General features: G+C 32.0%; 2 protein-coding genes across 4 annotated transcripts; both read left to right on the top strand.

Annotated features, from left to right (window-relative positions):
- The first annotated feature begins 3,663 nt into the window (after positions 1-3,663).
- On the top strand, positions 3,664-5,870 carry PLIM2B (GATA type zinc finger transcription factor family protein). Its single transcript, XM_020377586.3, has 5 exons — positions 3,664-3,947; positions 4,461-4,554; positions 4,706-4,734; positions 5,068-5,157; positions 5,396-5,870. The coding sequence occupies exons 1-5, from the start codon at positions 3,813-3,815 to the stop codon at positions 5,675-5,677; spliced, it is 630 nt and encodes a 209-aa protein (XP_020233175.1). The 5' UTR covers positions 3,664-3,812; the 3' UTR covers positions 5,678-5,870.
- A 3,179-nt stretch (positions 5,871-9,049) lies between these two features.
- On the top strand, positions 9,050-23,686 carry LOC109813377 (K(+) efflux antiporter 2, chloroplastic). Of its 3 annotated transcripts, XM_020377555.3 has the most exons (21): positions 9,051-9,179; positions 9,453-11,108; positions 11,452-11,623; positions 11,692-11,782; positions 12,176-12,312; positions 12,403-12,462; positions 12,575-12,694; positions 12,992-13,060; positions 13,835-13,900; positions 14,323-14,412; positions 15,369-15,473; positions 15,653-15,781; positions 16,009-16,218; positions 20,287-20,436; positions 21,163-21,216; positions 21,309-21,367; positions 21,934-22,000; positions 22,075-22,251; positions 22,418-22,474; positions 23,052-23,126; positions 23,272-23,686. In XM_020377555.3, the coding sequence occupies exons 2-21, from the start codon at positions 9,517-9,519 to the stop codon at positions 23,392-23,394; spliced, it is 3,603 nt and encodes a 1,200-aa protein (XP_020233144.1). In that variant the 5' UTR covers positions 9,051-9,179; positions 9,453-9,516; the 3' UTR covers positions 23,395-23,686. The 3 variants fall into 3 exon arrangements, with proteins under 3 accessions (XP_082926341.1, XP_082926342.1, XP_020233144.1); XM_083070215.1 differs by lacking the exons at positions 21,309-21,367; positions 21,934-22,000; positions 22,075-22,251; ... (1 more) ...; positions 23,052-23,126; positions 23,272-23,686 and having other exon boundaries at positions 9,050-9,179; positions 20,998-21,163; XM_083070216.1 differs by lacking the exons at positions 21,309-21,367; positions 21,934-22,000; positions 22,075-22,251; ... (1 more) ...; positions 23,052-23,126; positions 23,272-23,686 and having other exon boundaries at positions 9,050-9,179; positions 21,003-21,163.
- Positions 23,687-24,461: the final 775 nt, after the last annotated feature.

Raw genomic sequence — 24,461 nt, forward strand, 5'->3', positions numbered from 1 at the left:
AAATTAATAATATTTCTGATTTTTTTAATATAATTAATTTTAATTTTCAGAATTATATATAAAATTTTAAAATTATGTATAATATTTTAAATTTATGTCAAAAATAAAGATAATGTTAAAACTTATTTATTTTAATAAATTTTAGGATTTTAAAATTGATTTTATTATTTAAATTAAATTTATTAAATATAGAAAATTGAATAATGTAATATAATAATAAATATATTGATTTTGTATTAATAATTATAGATAATTAAATTTATTATTAAATAAATGATAATATTATTTTATTAAATATTAATGATATTATATATTTAGTACAATAATTATAACGGTTACATCATTAAAATGAAAATAACTTAAAAAAAATAATTTAAACAAACTTCAAACATAATAGATGAATAACATAAACCTTAAATCATATAACATTAGTTATCTAACTTCATTGCTTGGTTAATGTATCTTTCAATCGCTTCCATCCCATGCAATAATCCAATATATGTCATCGTAACATACAACTCGAGACTTGTTAGGTCGTGCAGTTCTATGAACAATAAAAGTATACACTCCACATCTTCACATCCCTAAGACGACACACTGTATATTTATATACACCACCAATACATGAAATTGGGTATCAGTAGTAGATATTTATGACAACTTTATAATGAGGAAGATTAAGGTTATCATTAATAACATGCTTAAGTTGCTGATAAGTCATCCCGTTGCTTACTAGTAGGGTTCTAACCACGTTGCTAACAAATGTATCTCCATGCTCAGTGGAGATAATTTGTCCATCATAATAAACAGTGGTCGGAACAGTTAACGACTCCATTGATTGGATGTTTCAATTTGATGCATTTTAGCCTTTGTTACAGAACATTATATAGAACTAAAGCAACATGCTTGCAAGCTAACGTGGACAAATGCAAAGTAATTAGATTCCTAACGCTCTAAGACCAAGGCAATGACACTCTGTGTAAAGCATTAATTTTTTGACGCTTTGGGACAAACCAATTGATGACACTACACAAAGTAATTGAATTCCTAACGCTCTGGGATCAAGGTAATGACACTCTGCGTAAAACATTAATTTTTTGATGCTCTGGGACAAAGAAATTGATAACATTGTACAAAGTCATTGGATTCTTGACGCTCTAGGACCAAGGCAATAACACTCTACGTAAAACATTAAATTTCTGACGCTCTAGGAAAAAATAATTGATAACATTGCATAAATTCATTGGATTCCTGACGCTTTGGGACCAAGACAATGACACTCTGCGTAAAGCATTAATTTTCTAACACTCTGGAACAAAGCAATTGATGACACTGTACAAAGTCATTGGATTCCTGACGCTCAGGGACCAAGGCAATGACACTTTGCATAAAACATTAAATTTCTTACACTCTAGGACAAAGCAATTGATGACTCTCTACACAAATTCATTGGATTCTGATGCTCTAGGGCCAAGACAATAACACTTTGCACAAAGTCTTTGGATTCTTGACGCATTGAAACAAACTAATTCAAATTTTTTGCACTATATATACACTACATACAATCCAACCCTAAATACACAACAAAAGATCAATTCTCTTCAACTATTGCACTCTTCAATTTCGTTGCTATTGTTTTTCAAAAATGTCTTCTTCATCTTCAACTATGTTGTGGAAACAACACCTCCATAGGTCAAATGAACAATTCATGTACACCCCACCATTAACAACAACTCCAACAGGAGACTTCATGAACAATCTTTTTGGCATCGACGTACACACGTCACAAAGTGCACATGATTATATGCAAAGCATGAATTTTCCTTCATTTTCTTCTTATCACTCTAAGATCGGTGGAAGTGCTTCGTCGAATCCAGCCACCGAAACTGTTCATATAGAACATGATGAGGAGCAAGTTGAACCATAACAACCACGCATTGGTCGTCGAAACCCAACAAGGAACCGACAACCTCCGAACATCATTAAAGTTGGATTATAATTTGGTGGATTGTAATTGTGTTGTTGTTCTTATTTATTCGATCTCCTATTTTGTTGTTGTTATTTTCTTCTTATTTAAAGTTGGGAATTTTAAATTAAATTATCCCTATTTTTTTTAAAATAAATTTCTTTTTAATTAAATAAATAAGTTTTAACATTATCTTTATTTTTAACATAAATTTAAAATATGATACATAAATTTAAAATTTTAATTTAATTATAATTTTTTTAAAAATCTGAAAATCAAAAAATAAAATAAAAAACAATTCTTTTTTAAAAATCTGAAAAACAAAAAACAAAAAAAAAAAAAAAAAATCCCAAGTGAATAACCGATTTCTCAAAGAAATTTTGAAATTTGTTTTAAAAATCTTTTTGAGAAATTGGTTACTCAGTAACCGATTTTTCGCCTGAGCTTAAAAACTAGTTATTTTGATAAATAAAAATGGGCCAAGTGATTTAAATAATTAAAAAAACAATATATTAAAAAAAAGTCTGCAAAAAGAAACTATGCAAATTCATTATACAATTTCTTTAAGTGCAATTAAGTGTGTATCTATTTATAATATATAAAATTTGAAATGAAAGTTGTGTACATTAATATAAACAATTGAACGTTCTCTCCTGTCAAGTCACGTTAGCACAGGCATTTTTGGGTGTAATTGTAAACCACGTCATTCATCTTACCGTCTCTTTCCATCCTTGCATCCTATTCAATTCTTACTCACTTTAGTGTTTCATCTATTAGAGTCTTTCGGTTTAGATGCCTTTTAGTTAAGTATAATTATTGATAAAGAAGTGATAATACTGAATTTTAAAATACAATTTATTTAAGAAGATAGAATCATAGAACAATGGAGAAGACGTTCTCCACATATTTTTTGTCGTAGTAGAAATTTGAGAAAGCCAGAGAAAATTTGAGAAAAAATAATAAGGTGTGTACCAAATAGTACCATCACGAATGAGATTAACACAAACTATACTTGGAGAAAGCACTCTTACTTTGATGATGTGGTTAAGATAGGATGATTAGCATTCGCTATTTTATTTTTATTATTTAAGAAATTATAAAATGAATTCACTTCTAAGAATTTATATCTTTGGATATACAATTATATGATTTATACAATTTTACTACCCAAACAGTGTAGGTGTCTACACATAGTTCTATGATTAATTCAAAGACTCTACAATTATTCGATTTTTTAGTAAACAAATAAAATAACCTTTTAAATATGGGGATACAGATCCACGGAGGAGAAACTGTTTCCTTGTTTCTAGATTCAAGAAAGAAGGATAAAAACTAGGAAGGTTTCCTCTTTTTAGAATTATCCTAACTAAAACATGTTAAAAATACAGTATCTTAATTTATCAAATTCAATATGGTTAATTTGGACTATGCCATGTTACAGTTCCAAAAATCTAAGCAGTTGCGTCTTAATCATGCCAAAATAGTAAATGAAAAAAGTTGGAAATAGCTAATTTTGTTGTACCACACAATTTCCACTCAATGAAATGGTCAAACCACACCAACCTGGTTTCACTCCATCAAATTGGATCATATCCACAAATCACAACAAAACTTTCCATTTTTGCTTCACATGATTTTTGGTCTCCAAACTCTTGTCAACCACTTACCATTGGTAGCATATGTTGATATAAGTCACTTTTTCGAAGACAAATCCAAGACTTTGTTCAGTATTCCCTTTTGTCTGAGGAGCACATATTCTTGTTGAACTTCTCTTGGTTCCTCAGACATCCCTAAAGGGAAAAAAGAAAAAAAAACACAAGCAAATAAAGGAAGGGGAGAATCAAGCATGTCATTTACAGGAACTCTTGACAAATGCAATGCATGTGACAAGACTGTTTATGTGGTTGACTTGTTAACTCTTGAAGGTATTCCTTACCACAAAAACTGCTTCAAATGTAGCCACTGCAAGGGACATCTCACGGTATAGATCTTCAATACCATTCATTTTCTTGCTTCTTCTCCTTTCTATGTTGTTATTGCATGTTTGAGAAAGATTAATTTTTAGATTTCTTTTTGAAAAATCATCTCAAAGATTTTTATTCTAGATACAAAATCAGTTAATCCACAAACACATTAAAGTATCTTGATATGACACTACTCCTTCTGTTTTCTATTATAAGTTAAAAAAAATTGATTTTACACATATAAAAAAAATTAGTTGGCTGCATTAAATTTTATTAAGTTCATAATATTTTTCTATATTGTTCTTATTATAAATGTCAAAAAGAATAGTGTAATTAAAATGTCATTAAAGAATTAGTATTTTAGAGAAAATATTATTAAATGAGATAAAAATAATTAAAATTTATTTATATTTAAGAAAAAAATGTGTGTTTTTTGTTGTTTATAATAGAAAACATAGGGAATATTAAATGTCCTTTAAACATTGATCCAAAACTTGGGGTGCCATAATATATTACTTAATATTGGTCAGATGTGCACATACTCCTCAATGGATGGAGTTCTCTATTGCAAGACTCATTTTGAACAGCTTTTCAAGGAATCTGGCAATTTCAACAAGAACTTTGGTAAGACAAAGACATTCTTTTGGCAAATATTTTTGTTCTATTTTCATATTCTCATCCAATCTCACAAAGTAGGTAGGAAAATCAGAACATGTCTTTTTTCTTTTAAATACACTAATGAGTTATGTTGTTTTCTTGACTCTAAATGTTGCAGCAAAGTCTACTGAGAGGCAAAGCGACCTGGTATGTTCACTATCCTACCTTGACCTATACTTTATCAATTATACTCTACAAACATCTAAGATCTATCGAAAAATTATTAGATAATCTTGACACGATCTTTAACTATTCTTTACATGATGTATTATCAAGTGTCATTAATTTTTTCTCATAACTAAAAAGCTTAAATACATATCATGCAAAGATTGATTGGGACCCTTGGCATCTGGTGGTCCTAAATTGTCTAATAATTTTCCAGTTTCTTGCTGCCTTGAGATATCTTCCCGTGAGACTTTATATTATTATTATTGTTGTTATTTGCTCTTTCTAATATACAAGTTATCATGATATTAACAGAATAGAGCACCAAGCAAGGTATCTTCCATGTTCAGTGGCACCCTGGACAAATGTTCAGTCTGCTCAAAAACAGTCTATCCATTGGAAAAGGTTTGTAATCTCCAATCTTCCCCATGTGTCAGAAAACAGTGAAAACAAGTTTGTTTTCCCAAAAAATGCTATTATTGTTCTCTATTTTCATCCTTTTGATACAAGCTTTTGAAACAGAATATAATGTAACATTTTTGTAATTAAATTTGTACACTGATTTGAAATCACATGGACTAGGATTTAGACTTAACAAAATACAAATCTAACTAACCACGCATTAATATGGTTTATGAAACAGATGACACTGGAAGGAGAATGCTTCCACAAGACTTGTTTTAGGTGTGAACATGCAGGGTGCCCTCTCACACATTCAAACTATGCTGCTCTAGATGGTGTCCTCTACTGCAGGGTCCACTTTGCACAACTTTTCATGGAGAAAGGGAACTACAGCCATGTGCTCCAAGCTGCTGCACACAAGAGGACTGGTTCCTCCACACCTCCTGAGCCACTATTTATTGAGGAGCCATCACATGCACCAGAAGAATCTGAGGACCAAACACAAGAAGAAGAAACCTCTTGAATGAAACATGTATTTGTTTCAGTTAATTAATTCCTCCCCCCTCTTTCAGAGCAAGGTCATTGGTTTATGTAGCACTCTCAAGACACTATTTGTCACAAGATATTTTTGAGTTTCATTGTAACTTGAGAGGTTTGTCTGTTGATGTATTGAAATGTTTCTAGCAAAACATTTGAGCCATGTGTTCTTTTGTGTCTTTGTTGTTGGAATTTTTATCCTATCCTGCAATCATAGTAGTGAACAGTGATAATATTTGATTTGAAGACATAAAACTTTAATAAGAATTATCAATTAAATAAGAAAGACTTTAATTCCATCTCTCAATTAAACAACTTTTAATAATATTTCTTTATCTTGAATTCACACATAATTTCCTCAACTGGCAAACAATTAAACAACTATATCTCACAATCACCTCAAATTACTCTCTGTTTTGTCTTTACTTATATAATTGATTTTCTTAAATATCTATCCCTTCAAATTTAAAAATAGCCTTATAATTCAAATTATTTATTAAAAATCCAAAGTATAATTTGTATATTAAAAATATTTATTGATCATAAATTTTTATTATGATATAATTTATATATTTACAAATATATATTTATTATAAATTTTAATTATATAAAATAAATATTCATATTATCATTATGCAATACAGGAACTAAAATAATAGTTTAAATAAAACACAAATCTTTTCATACATTGTTGTAAATAAATTTAGTGTGAGTATTGTTATATAAAATAAAAAAATATTTTTTCGAACATTAGAACGAAGTGGAGAATATACCTGTGTATCAGACAAAAGAGACTCCATTAGAAACAAAATATAGTTTGGATATTTTGTAAGCAGTTTCAGTGTCCATTCATCATTATAGCTATATATATTCCGAAATTAGCATGGAATCAATACCAAAATGATTAACTAACCACACTTCACGCGCTGCCGGTGGCCGTTGAATTCAGGTGAGAAGCTTCCTAGTTTAGAGTATACCAAAATGATTAACTATGTCCATTCTGATGTTTGTTTCAAAATATCATATTGTGTTCATGAGAATAATATTATAATTGAAAGTATTTTTCTTGGGTATATTTTCAAGAGTGTTTACTTATATTTTAATATTCTTGAAAATAATTTTTAAAGATGCATGTTGACTAACGCTAACTTGTTTTTAATTTAGAATAAACTAACAAGTCATACATGATACTTTAAAAAAAAAAATAGTTATAACTTATTACCCTTCTCCAATTAAAAAATAAGTCAATGTAATTAACAAACCTCATTTTTAAATTTCAAAATAATATAAATAAAAAATAGTGTAAATTACACTTTCTTCACATGAGAGATGCAAATATTATATTGTCCTATCTCTTATGTGAAAATTACAATTTTCTTTCTTGACATATTTCAATATATAATATTTTATCTATTTTTTTTTAATTTTTCATTAGAATTTTGTTAACTTTTATTACAAAAAAATTTATTACCAAAATATCTTACACTAAGGGGACATTTAGTATGAGATAAGATTTTTCATACCCCAAGACTCATGATTTTTAGAAATTACAAAACTTGTGAATCATGACTTTTAGACATAATTAAAATATGTTTGATTACTCATAAAATTACTAGGAATATTCATATAAGATTTGTAAGAATTAAAGATTTTCATGTTTGGTTACAATATCATATTCTTAAGTATATAAATACTTCTTCTTTTTTAAATTATTTATTAAAATAAACTCATTACATGAATTTATTTACTCAAATCTTATTACATTTATGAAATTATACTATTTTAAATAAAATAAATAAATAGAGAAAAATATTACATAATAATTAAGAAGGATAAAACAAAATGAGAGAGTGGGATAAAATGATTTTAGTGAAATTATATTCTTGAATTTTTTTTGTTTTTAAAATAGATACTAATGAGAAATCAAAATTCTCAATTTCAGATTCTAAAAAAAGTAAAACAATTTTTGTTTTTAAAATAAATATCAATGAGAAATCAAATTTCTCAATTTAAGATTCTAAGAAAAGTAAAAATATTCCACGTATTAAACGTCTCTTAACATCTTTTAAAGATGTACTCCCTCTGCTTTCTATTATAAGAAAAAATCAATTTTATACATTAAAAAACTATTTAGCTATATTAAATTTTACTAATTTTATAATATTTTTTTTGTAATTTATTCTTATTATAAATGTAAAAAAAAAAATGTAGTGTAACTGAAAAATGATACATTAAATGAGATATATTTTAGGAAGAACATGATAAAAATAATTGAAATCTGCTTATTTTTTTTTCTTCTTATAATAAAGAATATAGGAAGTAAATAATATATTGTCCTCTCTTCTAAGACTATAATAAACACTTTTCTCCTTTAATACAAGTGTTACACTTTAATAATTTATCTCTTCATTTGCACATTTAATTATTATTTTACAACTTTTATAAAATTAATTATATATTCAAAATAAATATTTTCATTATTAAAATATATATATTAGTAAAATAAAGTCAAACACATGTATTAAGGTAGTATTTATTTAATGTAGTTAATATAATATTTAATAAATATTTAAATAAAATAATATTTTTATTATATGGTATAATATATATATATATTAAATTAAGGTAATATATAAATTTATGAGATTATTTAATTGATTTTATTAATAAAGTATTTTAAGAAATATCTAAATAAACAGGTTTCTTCTAATAAAATATTATTTTATCATATTTTAATATAATATGAGAATAATGATGCAATACTAATATATCTAAAAATTAAAAATGTAATTTATCCTATATTTTAATATTTGTAGAAAGGATAACCTAATATTTATATTTCTCATATGAAATAAGTGTATTTTTTTTTTGTAACATTAAGTTAACTAAATTAAATTATATATTTTAATATAATATGAAATGATAGAATAATAACCTTCTTTCTCAATAAAAAAATAATATCATTTGCTCTAAGAAGAAATAACAAGTAAAATGAAAGTTAAAGTATATTAGAAAATGGTTTTCTATATTCTTACAAAAGTATGGCTTTCTCACCCTGTCATAGAAATAAAAGAATTGTCCCAAAATCCTTTTCTATAGCCTTTAAACAAATATAAGAAAAGTGCATATGAAATTATTTTAGCTTAACTAATTTTTTTTTTTTTGTGAAGTTTTAGATTAACTAAATATCTCAAAGTTTTGTTAAGCATGCGTTAAATACTCGTATAATAAGGAAAACATGTTTTATTTATTTATTTATTATCGTTTTGTGAATGAAGGTGAGACTGTGACTGTGACTGTGAGGCCCACGCGCGTTAGCCGCGAGTGAGACAAAGCTTGTGAATAATATCCTCTCCCTCCTATATATCTGCTTCGTCACTTCGCTGACCGTTTTAACAACACCCACACGCAGCACAACTCATTCATTTCCCTCTCTCCAACACACGAATTCGGAAATTCCATTACCACATTCACTTCTCCTCATTTCGGTAATTTCACCAACCATTCAATTCCGCAATACCCGAAACACTTGTTTTTTTTTTTAAAAGATATTTTTCTGTTGAATTGAATGCGAAAATGCTGCTTCGTGCATGTTTGATTATAGTTTGTGTGCTCCGAACTCATTATCATTCACTAATGATATAAAATATTTGGCAAAATCACGATTGAGTTGTGTTTCAACGTGATTTTGAGTCTGTTGTGTTGCTGACTGTAGTGTTGAGGTTTCTAATTCGGTTTTGGACTCTTCTGTTTCGTTTCAGGTTTTTCGAGGAATTGTTTGTAGAATGTATTGAACTGTGAGAGTGTTTGGTTTTGGAGGATAACATGGATATAGCTTTCAGTTTGTCAAAGTCAAATGTGGTGTTGGATGGTTTGGATTCTTGCATTGTATTTGGAGGGAGAGGTTTTGGTTGTTCTTTTCTCGGCAACTCGAGGACTATTTCAAAGGCTCGTTTTAGTAGGAGAAGTCCAAGAGTAGACTGCGTAGGTGAGTTGAGTGTTTCAAATGGGAAGAGGAGTTTGTCTTGGAAGAATAATAAACATTTTAGGGGAAATAGGGAGGTTTGGTCAAATTGTCAGGGTGATGATTCTTTAGCATATGTCAATGGCAATGGTCGGAATGTTGATAGGGTGGAAGGTGTGGGTGAGGACTCTGATTTGAGGTCCATTTCCGGTGCTGAATCGAGTGTACCTTTGGGAGGAGGAGAAGAAGGGAGGAAAGAAGTTGGGGGTGAAGTAGAAGTAGAGGTACAAAATGTGGATGAATTGAAAGAACTGTTGCAAAAGGCCATGAAAGAATTAGAAGCTGCTCGAGTTAACAGCATTGTGTTTGAGGAAAAGGTTAAAAAGATATCGGAGACTGCGATTTTTTTGCAGGATGAAGCAGCAGGTGCTTGGAACAATGTTACTTCTACCCTTGATGTCATCCAAGATATTGTGGGTCAAGAATTTGTTGCCAAAGAAGCTGTTCAGAAAGCAACAATGGCTCTTTCCCTTGCTGAGGCAAGGCTTCAAGTAGCCATAGACTCTTTGGAGGTTACAAAAGGGGTTTACGATTCCCCACAAGGTTCTAACAAGAGTAATGGTGATAAAGATATAATGCAAGAGGAGAAAGAACTTTTGGTTGCTCAGGAAGATATCAGGGAATGCCAGACAAATTTAGCAAATTGTGAGAATGACCTGAGATGCTTGCAATGTAGAAAGGAGGAGTTGCAGAATGAAGTGAACAAATTGCATGAACTTGCAGAACAGGCACAGAAGAAAGTAGCAAAAGCAGAAGAAGATGTCACAAAAATAATGCTTTTAGCAGAGCAAGCTGTTGCCGCTGAACTTGAGGCTGCACAACGCATGAATGATGCCGAGATTGCATTACTGAAAGCAGACAGATCTGCCCCAAATGTTAATGCTGATGCCATAGACACTCTACAAGTACAAGATGTTGTGGCTATTTCTGAGGAGAAGGTGGTTCAAGGTTTTTCTGGTGATGATGCTGATAAAAGAGAGATTGACTTCTCAACTGATGATGAGCTGTTGCTTGCCAAGCAATCATCAGAAACACTATCTGATAACACCAGCCAAAGTTTGGAAGACTTGGCACAGTCTGATTATCTGAGTGATCATGAGAATGGACAGTTAAGCTTAGACTCTTCTAAAGAAGCTGAAATTGAAATAGAAAAGTCGAAGAATGTAGTTCAAACAAAAAAGCTGGAAACACAAAAGGATTTTACTAGAGATAACTCACCGTTTGCTCCTAAGGCATTACAGAAGAAATCTTCCCGATTTTTTCCAGCATCATTCTTTTCTTTTACTACTGATGAGACCGATTACACACCAGAATCACTTTTTCATGGTATTGTGGAGTCTGTACAGAAGCAACTACCCAAGCTGGTTTTTGGGTTATTGTTAATTGGAGCAGGGTTTGTATAATCTTCCTTTATCCTGCGCCTTTTCTTGCTGTTATTTTCATTTCAACTATATTAGAAACAATCTTGAGGTATATACATCATATTGCTGCACACAATATTTATGGTACGAGTTTAACATATGAAATATTAGGAGGATAGTTTTCTTCTTTTTGTGTGACATGATAGAAACATATCAAGGCTAAAATATTCACTGGCTTGTTTAATAATTGATTGTGAAATTAAATAAAATTCCTACCTTGGAAGTTGATACCTTTCCATGTTATGCCAATAAGATGCAAAGATCAATATGAAGGTTTGACACTGTTTTTCAAGAAGTGGTGGAATTTTATTTCAGGGTTGTGTTCTATGCCAATAAAACAGAGAGGAATGCTCAGCTGCTTCAGCAGCCAGAAGTCATTGCAACCACTGTTGAAGAAGTTTCTTCAACTACAAAGCCTCTGGTTAGACAGCTTCAGGAGCTTCCCTGGAGACTTAAGAAAATTATTGCATCATTACCTGATCAAGAGGTTTGTGTTCCTTGTTCTCATGCTCAATTTCTTAAGTTTTATCTGACTCTGCATGTTATTTATCCTAGGTGGATGAGGAGGAAGCCTCCCTCTTTGACATGCTCTGGTTACTACTTGCAAGTGTTGTATTTGTACCGTTATTTCAAAAGATTCCTGGAGGTAATTAGGTTTCCATGTTTTATTAATGTTGGATTGACATAGCCCATCCAAGAATAATAAAGTTGTTTGTTAATGTTATATTTCAGCTTGAATTTTATTAGGTGCCAAACTCTATAGATTGCTTGCATGAAACTTTGGTATATAGATTATATTGTCATCTTTTTAAGTTCACATTTCTTTTCCTATGTTACTGTTTGTTAGGTTGATTATGATAATAAATGCCATTTGTTAGTTTGGAGCAAATTTGGTTACTTGAACTGAATAAAAAAATTTGTTGCTCTCGTCATAGGCGTCCTAGTCATTATTTGAATTATGTTTTGGGATACAGAATATTTTAAGTCGTAACTTGATCAAATTGATTCTGATAAGCCATCTACCTGCAACAATGTTTAGGCAGTCCTGTTCTTGGCTACTTGGCTGCTGGTATCTTAATTGGGCCTTATGGTCTCTCCATCATTCGTCATGTTCATGGGACAAAAGCAATAGCTGAGTTTGGAGTTGTTTTCCTGTTATTCAACATTGGCCTGGAGGTGGAGCTTCCTATAAGATCTTGTTCTGCCTTGCTTTGACCATCTCCATAGTAAAAAAATAATCTGAAGCTCTGAACTGTATTTTTATAGCTCTCTGTTGAAAGGCTTAGCTCAATGAAGAAATACGTCTTTGGATTAGGCTCTACTCAGGTGATTGGAAAACTCCATCTTCCATTCTTGTTATTGTTTCACCTAAGGCTATTCTATTTATATGCTAGTAATGCACAAGCCAACAATTCTTAGTTTATATGTAAAATTTTAGGTTTTGGTGACTGCTGTAGTTGTCGGCTTGGTGGCTCATTATATTTGTGGTCAAGCTGGCCCTGCTGCTATTGTCATTGGGAATGGCCTGGCATTATCTTCAACTGCTGTTGTTCTGCAGGTAAATAACTTTAGCTCCATTTGCTTTTAATTTTTACACTGTGCTATATGTTCACATTGAAATAAGATGATATCTATCTTTTTGAAAGTATTAATATTAATGGGATTTTCTTTGTAGCCTGCATGTGTTAAAGATGTCTTTATGGTTGTCATTACTTAATAAGATTAACGGCTATAGCTGTAACTGATGTCCTGCTTTGAAAATTTTAAAGACTGTGTTCTTTCTATTTGAAACTTCTATTTTTCAGGTCTGCTGAGTCTGTCATGTGGCAATAATTCAAGTGAATTTGTTTTGCAGGTGTTACAGGAGAGAGGTGAGAGCACGTCACGGCATGGAAGGGCTACATTTTCTGTTTTGCTTTTTCAGGTTAATTTTTAGCTTACCCATTTATCTAGAAACTGCAGGATTTTTCTTGTAAAATAAAATATTTAATAATATGATACTTGTAGTATGTAGTTGCCTAAACTTCATCTTAGTTAAGGAGGATGTCCTAGTTAACAAGCATTGTTCTAGTTAAGGAGGATGAATTCTGAAAGTAAAATCTATTGTTATTGATTGGCATATGTTGAAAATCAGTTTTAAATATTCTGTATTTAATTAGATAGCAATTATATAGGCAAAATCACATCTGATTTATAGGAACAAAATCTCCTATAATTAATAGTATTCATTGTAAAAAGTTTTATACAATGCATGCTCCTCTGTGTACACAATAATCAGCAAACATGGCCTCTGTTTTTACCTTTGATCATGGTATCAGAGGCTGCAATCTGAGAAACCGAAATTTCCCAGTGTCTCCAGAGTCCATTAATCCATTTTTTCTTTTTCCGTCCAAGCTTTCCAGCAAATCCCTCTGGCATATATAATGCAAGCTCCATTGTGTGCTTTTGAGACACGGTTTTCAGCAAACATGTCCTCTGTTTTTACTTTTTATCAGGGTAGTTGGCCATGCACATTTATATATTTGGCACTTATTTAGTATATTTGTATAGATTCTCAACTAGTGTCCATGTCTCTATCTTGTGATTTTTATGTCAATCTGTTGTTTATGACATTGATTGTTTATTTTTATCTCTTAATCTTCTTTTGTATTGCAATATTTTGACCAAAACTGACTATTGTGTCTTTGTTGCTTTTCAGGATTTGGCTGTTGTTGTCTTGCTAATACTCATACCTCTTATTTCGCCTAATTCTTCCAAAGGAGGGGTAACATTTTCCAGCATTCTTTATCCTAAAACATGTATATCAGATAATTGAAAATATTATGGTGGTGAGGTTTAGAACATGGCTACTTAAAGTTGTATGAACTCATGTGTAGCACGATACAGTTTATGACAAGGGTGTTCTGACTTATTCATTGCCCTCCCCCCTCACTCAATGTGGGAGTTCTTTATTGTTTAGATAACTACTTAATTGGATAATTTAGTTTTTTTAATGATATATCATATGCATTAAAAGGACCAAAACACAGTTCACTCTTTCTAATTAAAGGTGGTTTGTGTTAAATGCTTTATTGGAAGCCAATGATTTCACCTTACTTCTATCATCACCATCATCATTGTTACCAATTCTATGCTGCTGTTGCTGCCTATGTTGTCATCCATTGAAATAACAATCTCTGTGTTCAGGTTGGTTTTCAAGCCATTGCTGAAGCTCTTGGTCTGGCTGCTGTTAAGGCAGTGGTTGCCATCACTGCCATAATTGCAGGTGGACGGTTGGTAAGTTGTATTCAGAACTGAGGTGTGGATGTATTATTTCTAGTGATTAAAATGTATTCCAAATCTGAATAGCTGATGTCTAGTTTTTTCTGATTGAAGGAAATATTTACATTTTCTTGTCAGTTTATCTAATTTGTTTTTTAATAATCTTGATAAGAGTATTTTGTAAATTCATCATACAAGTTTTTATGGAGCATAACAATAGGCCATCAATTCTGTTGTACTTCAGGGTAGATATGCTGACAATTAAAGGTTGACAAGGGGGTAGAGTTTTGGTACAAATTACTCACCACTGTCACCAGCCACCATGTTCCACAGATTGTATATTTTACAATGATCTCTTTGATCTGCAATATGGTGTTGTGAACATTCAGATAATCTACTTATCATTGTGGATGGAAGTTATCAACTAGTACTACTTATCATCAATGGAATGCATAAAATCAGTTGCTTATATTGGTTGAGATGAGTTTGCATGGTAGTGGTTAAACATTGAGGTCTTGAGTTTCTAGGTTTAGTGGGATTAAATGGATCAGGCATTTAGCATATGTATTGAATGAGAGAAAGAAGAAATAATATCTCTGAATTTTATTTAGTAAAATGAATTGACTGAATGAATCAGTTGACAAGATGATATATATGCAAGCTATCAACTAACTAAGTAATAAGTTAGCTTGCACAACAAGCTACTACCTAACACATCTGTATGCAAGAAACAATTACAAGGAAAAGCCATCTTTCTTGCAGACCGCAAAGATACAATAGAGTAATATACTCTTATAATGTGTAATATGTGTATCAAAACCCTACATGTCATATAAAAGCTTTTTGTTTTTTTCCCCAAAGGATAAGCTCTATATTTTTGGGTTCATTAGGAACTAGGAAGGCATGTAATGACATTTCTTAAATGCACTATAACTTTTGCCGTGTAATTTTTCTCACTTTTCTTTCTACAGCTGCTTCGACCCATATATAAGCAGATTGCAGAGAATCAAAATGCAGAAATATTTTCTGCTAATACACTCTTTGTTATTCTTGGGACTAGCCTTCTAACAGCCAGGGTAGGTGTTTGTACCAATGTTTTTCCTTTCCCTTCTTTTTCCTTCGTTTGGGTTTGAATCACACCAAGGTTTGGCAGTTTTCTTCAAGTTAGTCTTGTTTACGTTGAAGTGATGCCTTTATTTTTGGTGTGCTAACTTTGTTACCTTTATTTAATATAATTTATCTTTACTTAAAATAGGCTGGACTTTCCATGGCATTAGGGGCTTTTTTGGCTGGTTTACTACTGGCAGAAACTGAGTTTTCCTTACAGGTTGAATCCGATATTGCTCCATATCGTGGCCTTCTACTGGGTCTCTTCTTTATGACGGTTTGTGCATAATATTCAAATTTGAAAGTTAATTAGTTGTGTTGTATATTTATTCATGCAAGTATATCTATTTTATAGTTTGTTAAGCTGCTGTTCAATTGCTTATGTTGGAATAATTCTTATGTTAATCTTCAACAGCAATGAATGGCTGCCTTGAGATTTGACTTTCTGAGCAAGCCAGCTTCAATCTGTGTAGTTGATGGAATGTAATTTTTGTGACTTTTCAGGTAGGAATGTCAATTGATCCAAAACTTCTTGTTTCAAACTTTCCAGTCATTACAGGGGCTCTGGGACTCTTGATATGCGGCAAGACTTTGTTGGTTTCTTTAATTGGCAGAATGTTTGGTATTTCTCTCATTTCTGCCATTAGAGTGGGTCTTCTTCTTGCTCCTGGGGGAGAATTTGCATTTGTGGCTTTTGGTGAAGCTGTTAATCAGGTTTTTGTCCTTTTAAACTGTTTTACTTTGCTAGAGTTCTCTAGATTTTTTAAGATTACATTTATTTAAAATACATCATCCTGCTTGTGTTTGTTTCTAACAATATGCATCTTGATGTTTTCAACTTATTTTGGAGGTTTGTGATTATGATCGACTTTCTTGGAAAAATAAACTGATAAGTGGATTTATAATGTGTTGTAAATATGATATATACTTAAAAGATCTAGAATATCTCTAAATATCTTTAGATATTTGCTTCTCTATTTCTTTATTATTTTGTTTCCCTATTTCCTTATTGTGATCTTCTTGTTCTTCTTCAAGATTAATATCTTGCACATCTTGCAAGGAAGGAAGAGGTAATGATCCAAAGACAAACTCAACTTCTAGAGTACTCTCCCCTAAAGTTGAGGGCTGACAAAGAAGGATACAATTTCATGAAATGTGACATACTTTGAAACAAAAAAACGACAACTCTGATGATGATAACACTTATACCCCTTTTTATTAGAAGGATAACCAATAAAGACACATTTGACAACTCTTAGGTCTAACTTGCCACGATGAGGACTATGAGAATGAACAAATGCAACACACCCAAACACTCGACATGGGAGACTTAATAGTAAGGGAGAAGAGAAAAATGACATCTATTCAACTAGACTAATACCCTATAAGACATGAGTAGATAATCGGTTAATGAGATAAGTAATAGTTAGGACAACTTCTCCCCAGTAGACATTAAGAACAAACATTTGAAAGAGTAGAGCTCTGACAACCTCAAGTAGGTGACGATTCTTTCTTTCTGTGATCCCATTTTGTTGGGGAGTATTAACACAGTTAATTCATGGATAATATCTTGCTTTGTAACAAACTTAGAAAATTCAAGGTTAAAATATTCAGTTTCATTGTTTGACTGAATTATTTTGATAGACTTACCAATCTGATTTTTGACAAGACAGAAAAAATTGACAAATATTTGGCAAACCTCGGATTTGTGCTTCATAAGGTAGGTTGATGTCAGACGGGTACAATCAATGATGAAAGTTACAAACTATTTGGCCTCAGAAACAGATTCAACAACAGGTCCCTATACATTAGAATGGACAAGATCAAAAGGAGAAAAACTTTTATTATTACTAGGCAAAAAGGATGCACAATGATGCTTAGAAACTTGACAAATCACAAATGTCAAAATTAAAAGACTCGTCAGACTCTTTTGTAAACAAATGTCGAAATAAAGATTTAAGTAAAAAATACAATCCACCCAACCCTTTAGCAATTTAAATCTCGAGTAAGCCGATGTATAAAAGTGAGATGTTTGGCTATTGTTAATAAAATTAGGTTATCTCTGGCTGTTGTTTTGATGTTATATGACTCAATAAGGGTTTGCAATATCATGTGTTCTTGCATTGCCTAGACATCCATGGGCCTATGCTTTTGCCTTTCTTGGCAGTGACAACAAGGTCACATGATGCTGCACATGAAGTTGCAGGTCTTTTTCCTTTTCAATACTCATCATTTCTTCCACCTCTTCCTCCTCCTCCTCACTTTCTTGAGGCACAGTGAAGTATGCCTCCTTCTCAGTCTTCTTCGCACAAGCTTCTCTTAGTAATGCTGCCACTTCAAATGGAGTCTTGATACAACTATCAACATCTACCCTCATTCCCATTTGATGTCTCTTTACTCAAGTAATACAACCAATGGTGGTTTTGCCACAAAAATACAAGTAACAACCTTCTTATCATTCATGTCTCTTAAACTAGTCAGTTGCCAAGTTATATTCCCAAGATGCACCACAACAATACGATAGTGCCACAATCATGTGTTATTGACTACGTTGTTCCTAGTAACTTGAAATTTTTGAATTGTTTTATGGTTTAAGAGGGCTTGAGTACATATTGCATGCTCCAAAGATTTGCTATTATTGCTCAGTCATGTGATATGAACCTTGGGAGAACCACACCACAAAGGCTAGCCATTGTAGTTGTAGTAATGTTTTTTGGGACATTTATGTTGAAAAGAAAATTTGTCATCACAGTAATAACAAAGTCCTTTTTCTTGACAAAGTTGCATCTCAGCAGGGCTAATTTGTTTAATATTTGTTTTTTTTGGCTATAATGGAAAAGGTTTGATGGGTGGGGTGGGAAGAAGTGATGGTAGCTGGGTTTTAATGGTGCTAAGAGACGTGGTAGAAGGAGTAGTGGTGGTGCGATTTTGAGATTGAGAAGTGGTAGGGTGGAATTTATTGCGAGGAAAGGAATTTGGAGATTTCGTAACTTGAGTATATTTGTCCTCAAACGTCAAACAATCAAGCAATAGAAACAACTTCAATTAAAGATAGAGGCGATTGATATTACCTCCCTGCGTAGATCTTGATGAAGTCTACTGATCTAATAAAACAATCAATTAATGCCTCTGCTGATAAACCTTCTGCATGAGTGGCCAAAGATGTAAATACCAAGTAGTAGTCCCAAACCGATCACCAATTTGAATAGGGTCGCACGAGGAGAGTCAAACACAGATGGGCAAACTTAGTCCCAATGGTGAGTTAGGGCTTGCCAAGAATGAAACAGGTGAGTACATTACATCATCTAAAACCAAGAAATAGCATCTTGATCCAAATGAAATGCTGCAATCATCAATCAGTCATGGTCTAGGGTGGCATAGTAGTCAAAGAATTGTTCTGCCTTAAAGATCCATTATAAGGCATGGGTGCCATCAAACTGCGAGAACTTGAGGTTTTTGTTGTGCATTTGAAAGGGAATCTTACCATTCTTGTTGTGCAAGTTCGGTCCACTATGAGAGGACAAAGATGGTAGAATGGAATTCTGCTTTCCAGTAAATTTCAATACGTTCCAAACTCAAGGTTGTGTCTGCAAAATGTGTTTTGGGTTGCCATTATCAGTGAGCCTGGAGAGTTGGGTTTCCGTTTTCTTCATCCATGTTCCATCATCCACAATGAAAACACCAAATGTTGATACTTACTCAAGCAAAACAAACAGGAAAATAGTAGTATTCGGTTACTGTTTTATTGAGTATCTAACAATGGACCAACACCCATAGTATGGATCATAGGAGGAACAGTAACCAATTACAATATGAAGTCAGAATTGAACTGAGACTAATTTGAATAGAAGACAGCAAAGAAAGGGACATCCAGAGAAAGAGAGAGAGGGATCACATTTCACAGACTTCCTTTTTTCCTTTTCCTCTTATACACTTCATCCTCACACTTAATCTCTACACCTAGAGTTACTTATCCTCATTTTGTTGCTCTTTCTAACTTAATTTCAGTATCTGTAACTAATTCTGCAGACTCATTGCTTTTGTTTTGAATATTCTCATCGGGCCTCCTTACATTTCATTTCCATTCCCTTTTAAAGCAACCTTGTTCTAAAAGGGGAGAGAAATTTAAGGAGGCCCAATGTGAATATTCCAAACGAAAGCAATGAGCCAACAACAATAGTTACATATACTGAAATTGAGGAAGTCAGGAGGAGCAACAAAATGAGGATAACTAACTGTAGGTGGAGAGATTATGAGTGAGTATGATGTGTATAAGAGAAAAAGGAAAAAGGAAGTGTGTAAAATGTAATTATTCAATCTCTTCCTCTAGGAGTTCCTTCTCCCTTCTATTCTAATTAGTCTTGGTTCAATTTTGATTTCATATTGTAATTGATTACTATTCCTCCTTCGATTTATACTCAGGAAGTTGATCTATTATTAGATACCCAATAAAACAGTAGCCAAATTTTGCTATTTTTCTGTGTTTATTTGGCTTGAGTGAGTATCATAACATATTGTTGAGCTCTACTTTCATGGTTCTTATTTCTATGAATTTTTGTATAATTATTTTATTAAAAGTTGTTTCGTTGTTTCAAAATAGTTTATTTTATGCTTACTATTGTCATTTCTGCATTTTTTCTTGATAATTTTTTATCTTTAAAAGATGGAAGTTGAAAAATGCAAAACAGAGATAAATTTACTGATAGTTGCTCAAAATTTTTTTCCTCATTGAAATTTAATCTGCTATAAAAACTAATATTTGCTATTTGATATTATATGCAGGGCATAATGTCTTCCCAGATGTCCTCTTTACTGTTTCTCGTTGTGGGAATTTCAATGGCCCTCACTCCATGGCTAGCTGCAGGAGGACAGCTTCTTGCTTCCCGTTTTGAGCTGCATGATGTTAGAAGTTTATTACCTGTAGAAAGTGAGGTAAGATCACCTGCATGAGTGATTGACAGGGACTTTTAACTGCAAAAGGCTGTGAAATTTATTGCTAAAACACTCTGGTGGACTGAATACCATCTTTTTTATTTACAACTCAATGGATTATATGTTGTGTTTCACGAAAGCAAGTCTTGACCAGGAGTGACAGTACAGCTGGGTAGTGTCTACAGTAGTAAAAAGAAAATAGAGAAATGTTTGCTTACAACCGACTTAAGATTTTTCTTTCTCCAAGTTACCATTTGTACCCAGAATAAAGTCATAAAATTTATGTGGCTGTCATTGCCCATGTGAATCCCATTGAGCATCAAACGGTAGCAATAAGAAAAAGCATTAAATTTATGACATTTATTATTAGAGAAAGTGGAGGTAATATAAATGAATAATTAAAAAGCAAACTAAGGCAGTTAACTTTGCACAAGGTCAGTCAATTACACTATTACAGTCACGCAAACACTCACTGTCTTGTGTTTATCTTTGTAATGATACTCATAGTGTTTTGGACAGAATATCTTAGGCAGAGAAACTATAAATGTGTTTACTATGTAGGACAGCTTGACAATTATACCTTCTGTTAAAAGAGAGGGGGCAGAGTCATGATAAGCTGAAACCGTGTTTGGAGGCAGTTAGATCATATTGTTTCAGCATTTGTGTTTTTTAGATTTGACATGTAAAATTAGGTGTTGACTTCTTTTTGGAGAACATCTTTTACAGACAGATGATCTGCAAAATCATATTATTATTTGTGGATTTGGGCGAGTTGGGCAGGTGAGTTCTTTCTTTTTTGGTTTAATTAATTAGTTTTAATCATTTATCATTTTGTTATTTAAATATGACAGTTAGCATTTTGTTTTTTCCAGATCATTGCACAACTTCTTTCTGAGCAACTTATCCCTTTTGTTGCATTAGACGTGAGAAGGTAACTCAATAGTCAATAGTAACTGAAAATAGTTTTTCTTGTTATTGTATATTACCTTTTGGATAAATAATTTTGTAACTATGAAATGATTTTTAAGATTAATGGATCTTATTTATGTTGAAAAAAAAAACATTACTGGATAGAATTGTTAAATGATATTCTAAACTCTGCCCTGCCAAGGGAAAAAAAGAAAGGACTAGTATCATATTGTGTCTCTTTCTTTATTCATGAGGTATCTAGATGAATGTGCTATTTGCTTGTTCATCAGTTTCTGACTTTCTTTTGGCATTAAAGGGTTAACTGAAAAATCATTTGATTTTGCTGTCTTTCTGAATTGTTGGATTCTGTGTATTTCTCAATACTTTGAATAGAGATAAATCCCCAAATTGGTTGGTTTCTTGTTAAATAATGCGGGTGCTAAGTGACAAGGATGGGATAATCTTTGGATGTTAATCAAGATTCTATTGTATAGTATTCTCCAAAGATGTGCGATATCATATGTACAATTTTGGACAGGAAAGCAGATTATAACTTAATCTATCTTCATAATTTGCCAATGTCTGCAGTGATAGAGTCACAGTTGGGCGTTCCCTGGATCTCCCTGTGTACTTTGGAGATGCTGGTAGTCGAGAGGTAGTGCATATGACTTCAGTACTTGAGTTTGAATGCATGTTCATTACCTGACATGCTTTGTACTGCATGATAAGGTCCTACATAAGGTTGGGGCCGAAAGGGCAAGTGCTGCTGCAGTAACCCTAGATTCCCCGGGTGCAAATTATAGAACAGTTTGGGCTCTGAGCAAGCACTTCCCAAACGTGAAGACTTTTGTTCGTGCTCACGATGTTGATCATGGATTGAATTTAGAAAAGGCTGGAGCTACCGCTGTAATATTCTATACCTCTTACATTATTAGTTATGATTGCCTTGTGGAAAATTTTGGAAATATTTTTCTGAACTATTGTATATTTAGCCAAATTGGCTGTCATTGGAATACTCATCGATGATCTTGTCTTTCTTGTCTATTTATCTCTCTGCCACTTATATTTGCAGGTTGTCCCAGAGACCTTGGAACCAAGTCTACAACTAGCAGCTGCCGTGCTTGCTCAGGTAACTATTATGTTGTTATTTGAGAAGATAAATTCATCAAAACTCAAAAGTACGAACTTTCTATGTCCTAGTATTTTATTAATACTGTTATCTGATAATGACAAACACCGGGCATTGAGGTAAAAGATCATGTTCGTATATTGTTGTGGTTGGATCCTTATGTCACATTATCTGTACTTCTGTTTATTTTCCGTTCGTTGAGGCAAAATTAAAATATTATGTTCGTATTTTGTTTTGGTTGAATCTTTATGTCGCATTGTCTGAGCTTCTGTTTATTTTCTCTTTATCGTATTCATATCCATCATTTACTTATTTTATGGTTATATTTTCTTAGAAATAGTATGAGTATATTTTTGCTCTTTATGGCATGGTAAAATTGGTCGTACATCTCATTGTAGATATTAGATGTTTTTTTAGTAGGTATGTGGGGAAGAAATTGAAAATAAAATAAGCAAATGTTTCATTTAGGTCTTATCAGAATGAGAACATACAAAAGGTTCATATCATTTTTCTAGTTAACGAAGTCTTTAGTCGATGCTACGGACGATCTTAGTTAAATAAGCCTTTCTCTCTTCAGGCTAAACTTCCTACATCGGAGATTGCAGCAACTATAAATGAATTCAGATCTCGCCATCTGTCTGAGCTCACTGAAGTACGTATTTCCTTTAATCAAATGTGCACAGCGGCTATCTATAAACTCTGATAGTTGGAAATTACATAATGGACACGTTGTGTTTTGTATATGATTGATGTCTGAATGGAATTGTTACTTTTGGTTTGTTTGTTTGTTTATTCAGCTATCCGAATCAAATGGAAATTCTTTTGGATATGGATATAATAGAATTACGAGCAAACCCAAATCTCAATCCCCAGATTCATCAGATGATACTCAAGTCTCTGAAGGGAAACTGGCGACATGAAGATGACCCCCCCATATATACAAAGAGGAAGGTAGAAACAAACAGAAAAGCTCGGATAAGTTACGACAGTTAAAAATTGTATAGCAGCAGAGTAGATGTTCTATCATTGTACAGAAATATATCTGCACCGAAATTTTGATTAATCATCCTTTCTCAAATTTCTCCTGAGGATGATGTCCCTGTTGTATGTTTCATATTCTTTGGCTTTTGAAAAGCGTGTATAACATGGCATCTCATTTCCACTGTTTATCTACTATCATAAGGTTATATAAATATTGGTGTTATTCCTTGATTTGAATGTTATAAAACCAAGTCATTTCATCATAAAGATATGGTACAAATTAATTTTGATCACGCAGTTATACATGATTTCTCTATTAATTTTTCTGCAGAAATATGAATTTCTACTTCGTTAGACAGAATAAAAATGATGTCTTTAAATTATTTTGTATATATTTTTTTAAGAAATTGACCATGTCAATTGTCATTTTTTGCATGAAATTGTAATTAAAAACTAAAATGCATCATATTTAAAGGTAAAGTCCCACAGGGAGTAATTTATTAATATGGTTATTAACATTTAGGAAAATAAAAAAGAAACAGAATTAACTTATTTGTATAATCATTCAAGGTATGAGTATGGTTTCATGGCATATAATGATAATGACGTAGTAAATGTTTTATATAAATTTGAGAAGAAGCAATATTAAAATGTTTTAAAAAAAAACTGGAAGTATTAACAACACAAAGTAAAAAATTAATAATATTTAATCTGCAGTTAAATATAGTAATATTGATATACTGATTTTTCTGAATATTTTCTATTGAAAATATTGACCCTTGATGCATAGGTTGTCATATTTTTCTTAATGTAATTTAATCGTTAGTTTACATATATAATTTGGTCATTTTCTATTATAGGTTATTAAAAAAAACACTGAAGTGTAGATAGAAATGTTTGATTAAGAAAAATAAGTAGTAAAATAATGGTGTAAAAAAATATGTAGAAATTGACGGTGTAAAAAGCAGGATTAATAAATTACGTGTTGGAAACGATCAATATGCAA

Source organism: Cajanus cajan, chromosome 3 (assembly GCF_000230855.2).
Source record: "Cajanus cajan strain Asha chromosome 3, NIPB_CcT2T_4, whole genome shotgun sequence".
In the NCBI taxonomy this organism is placed as follows: domain Eukaryota; kingdom Viridiplantae; phylum Streptophyta; class Magnoliopsida; order Fabales; family Fabaceae; genus Cajanus; species Cajanus cajan.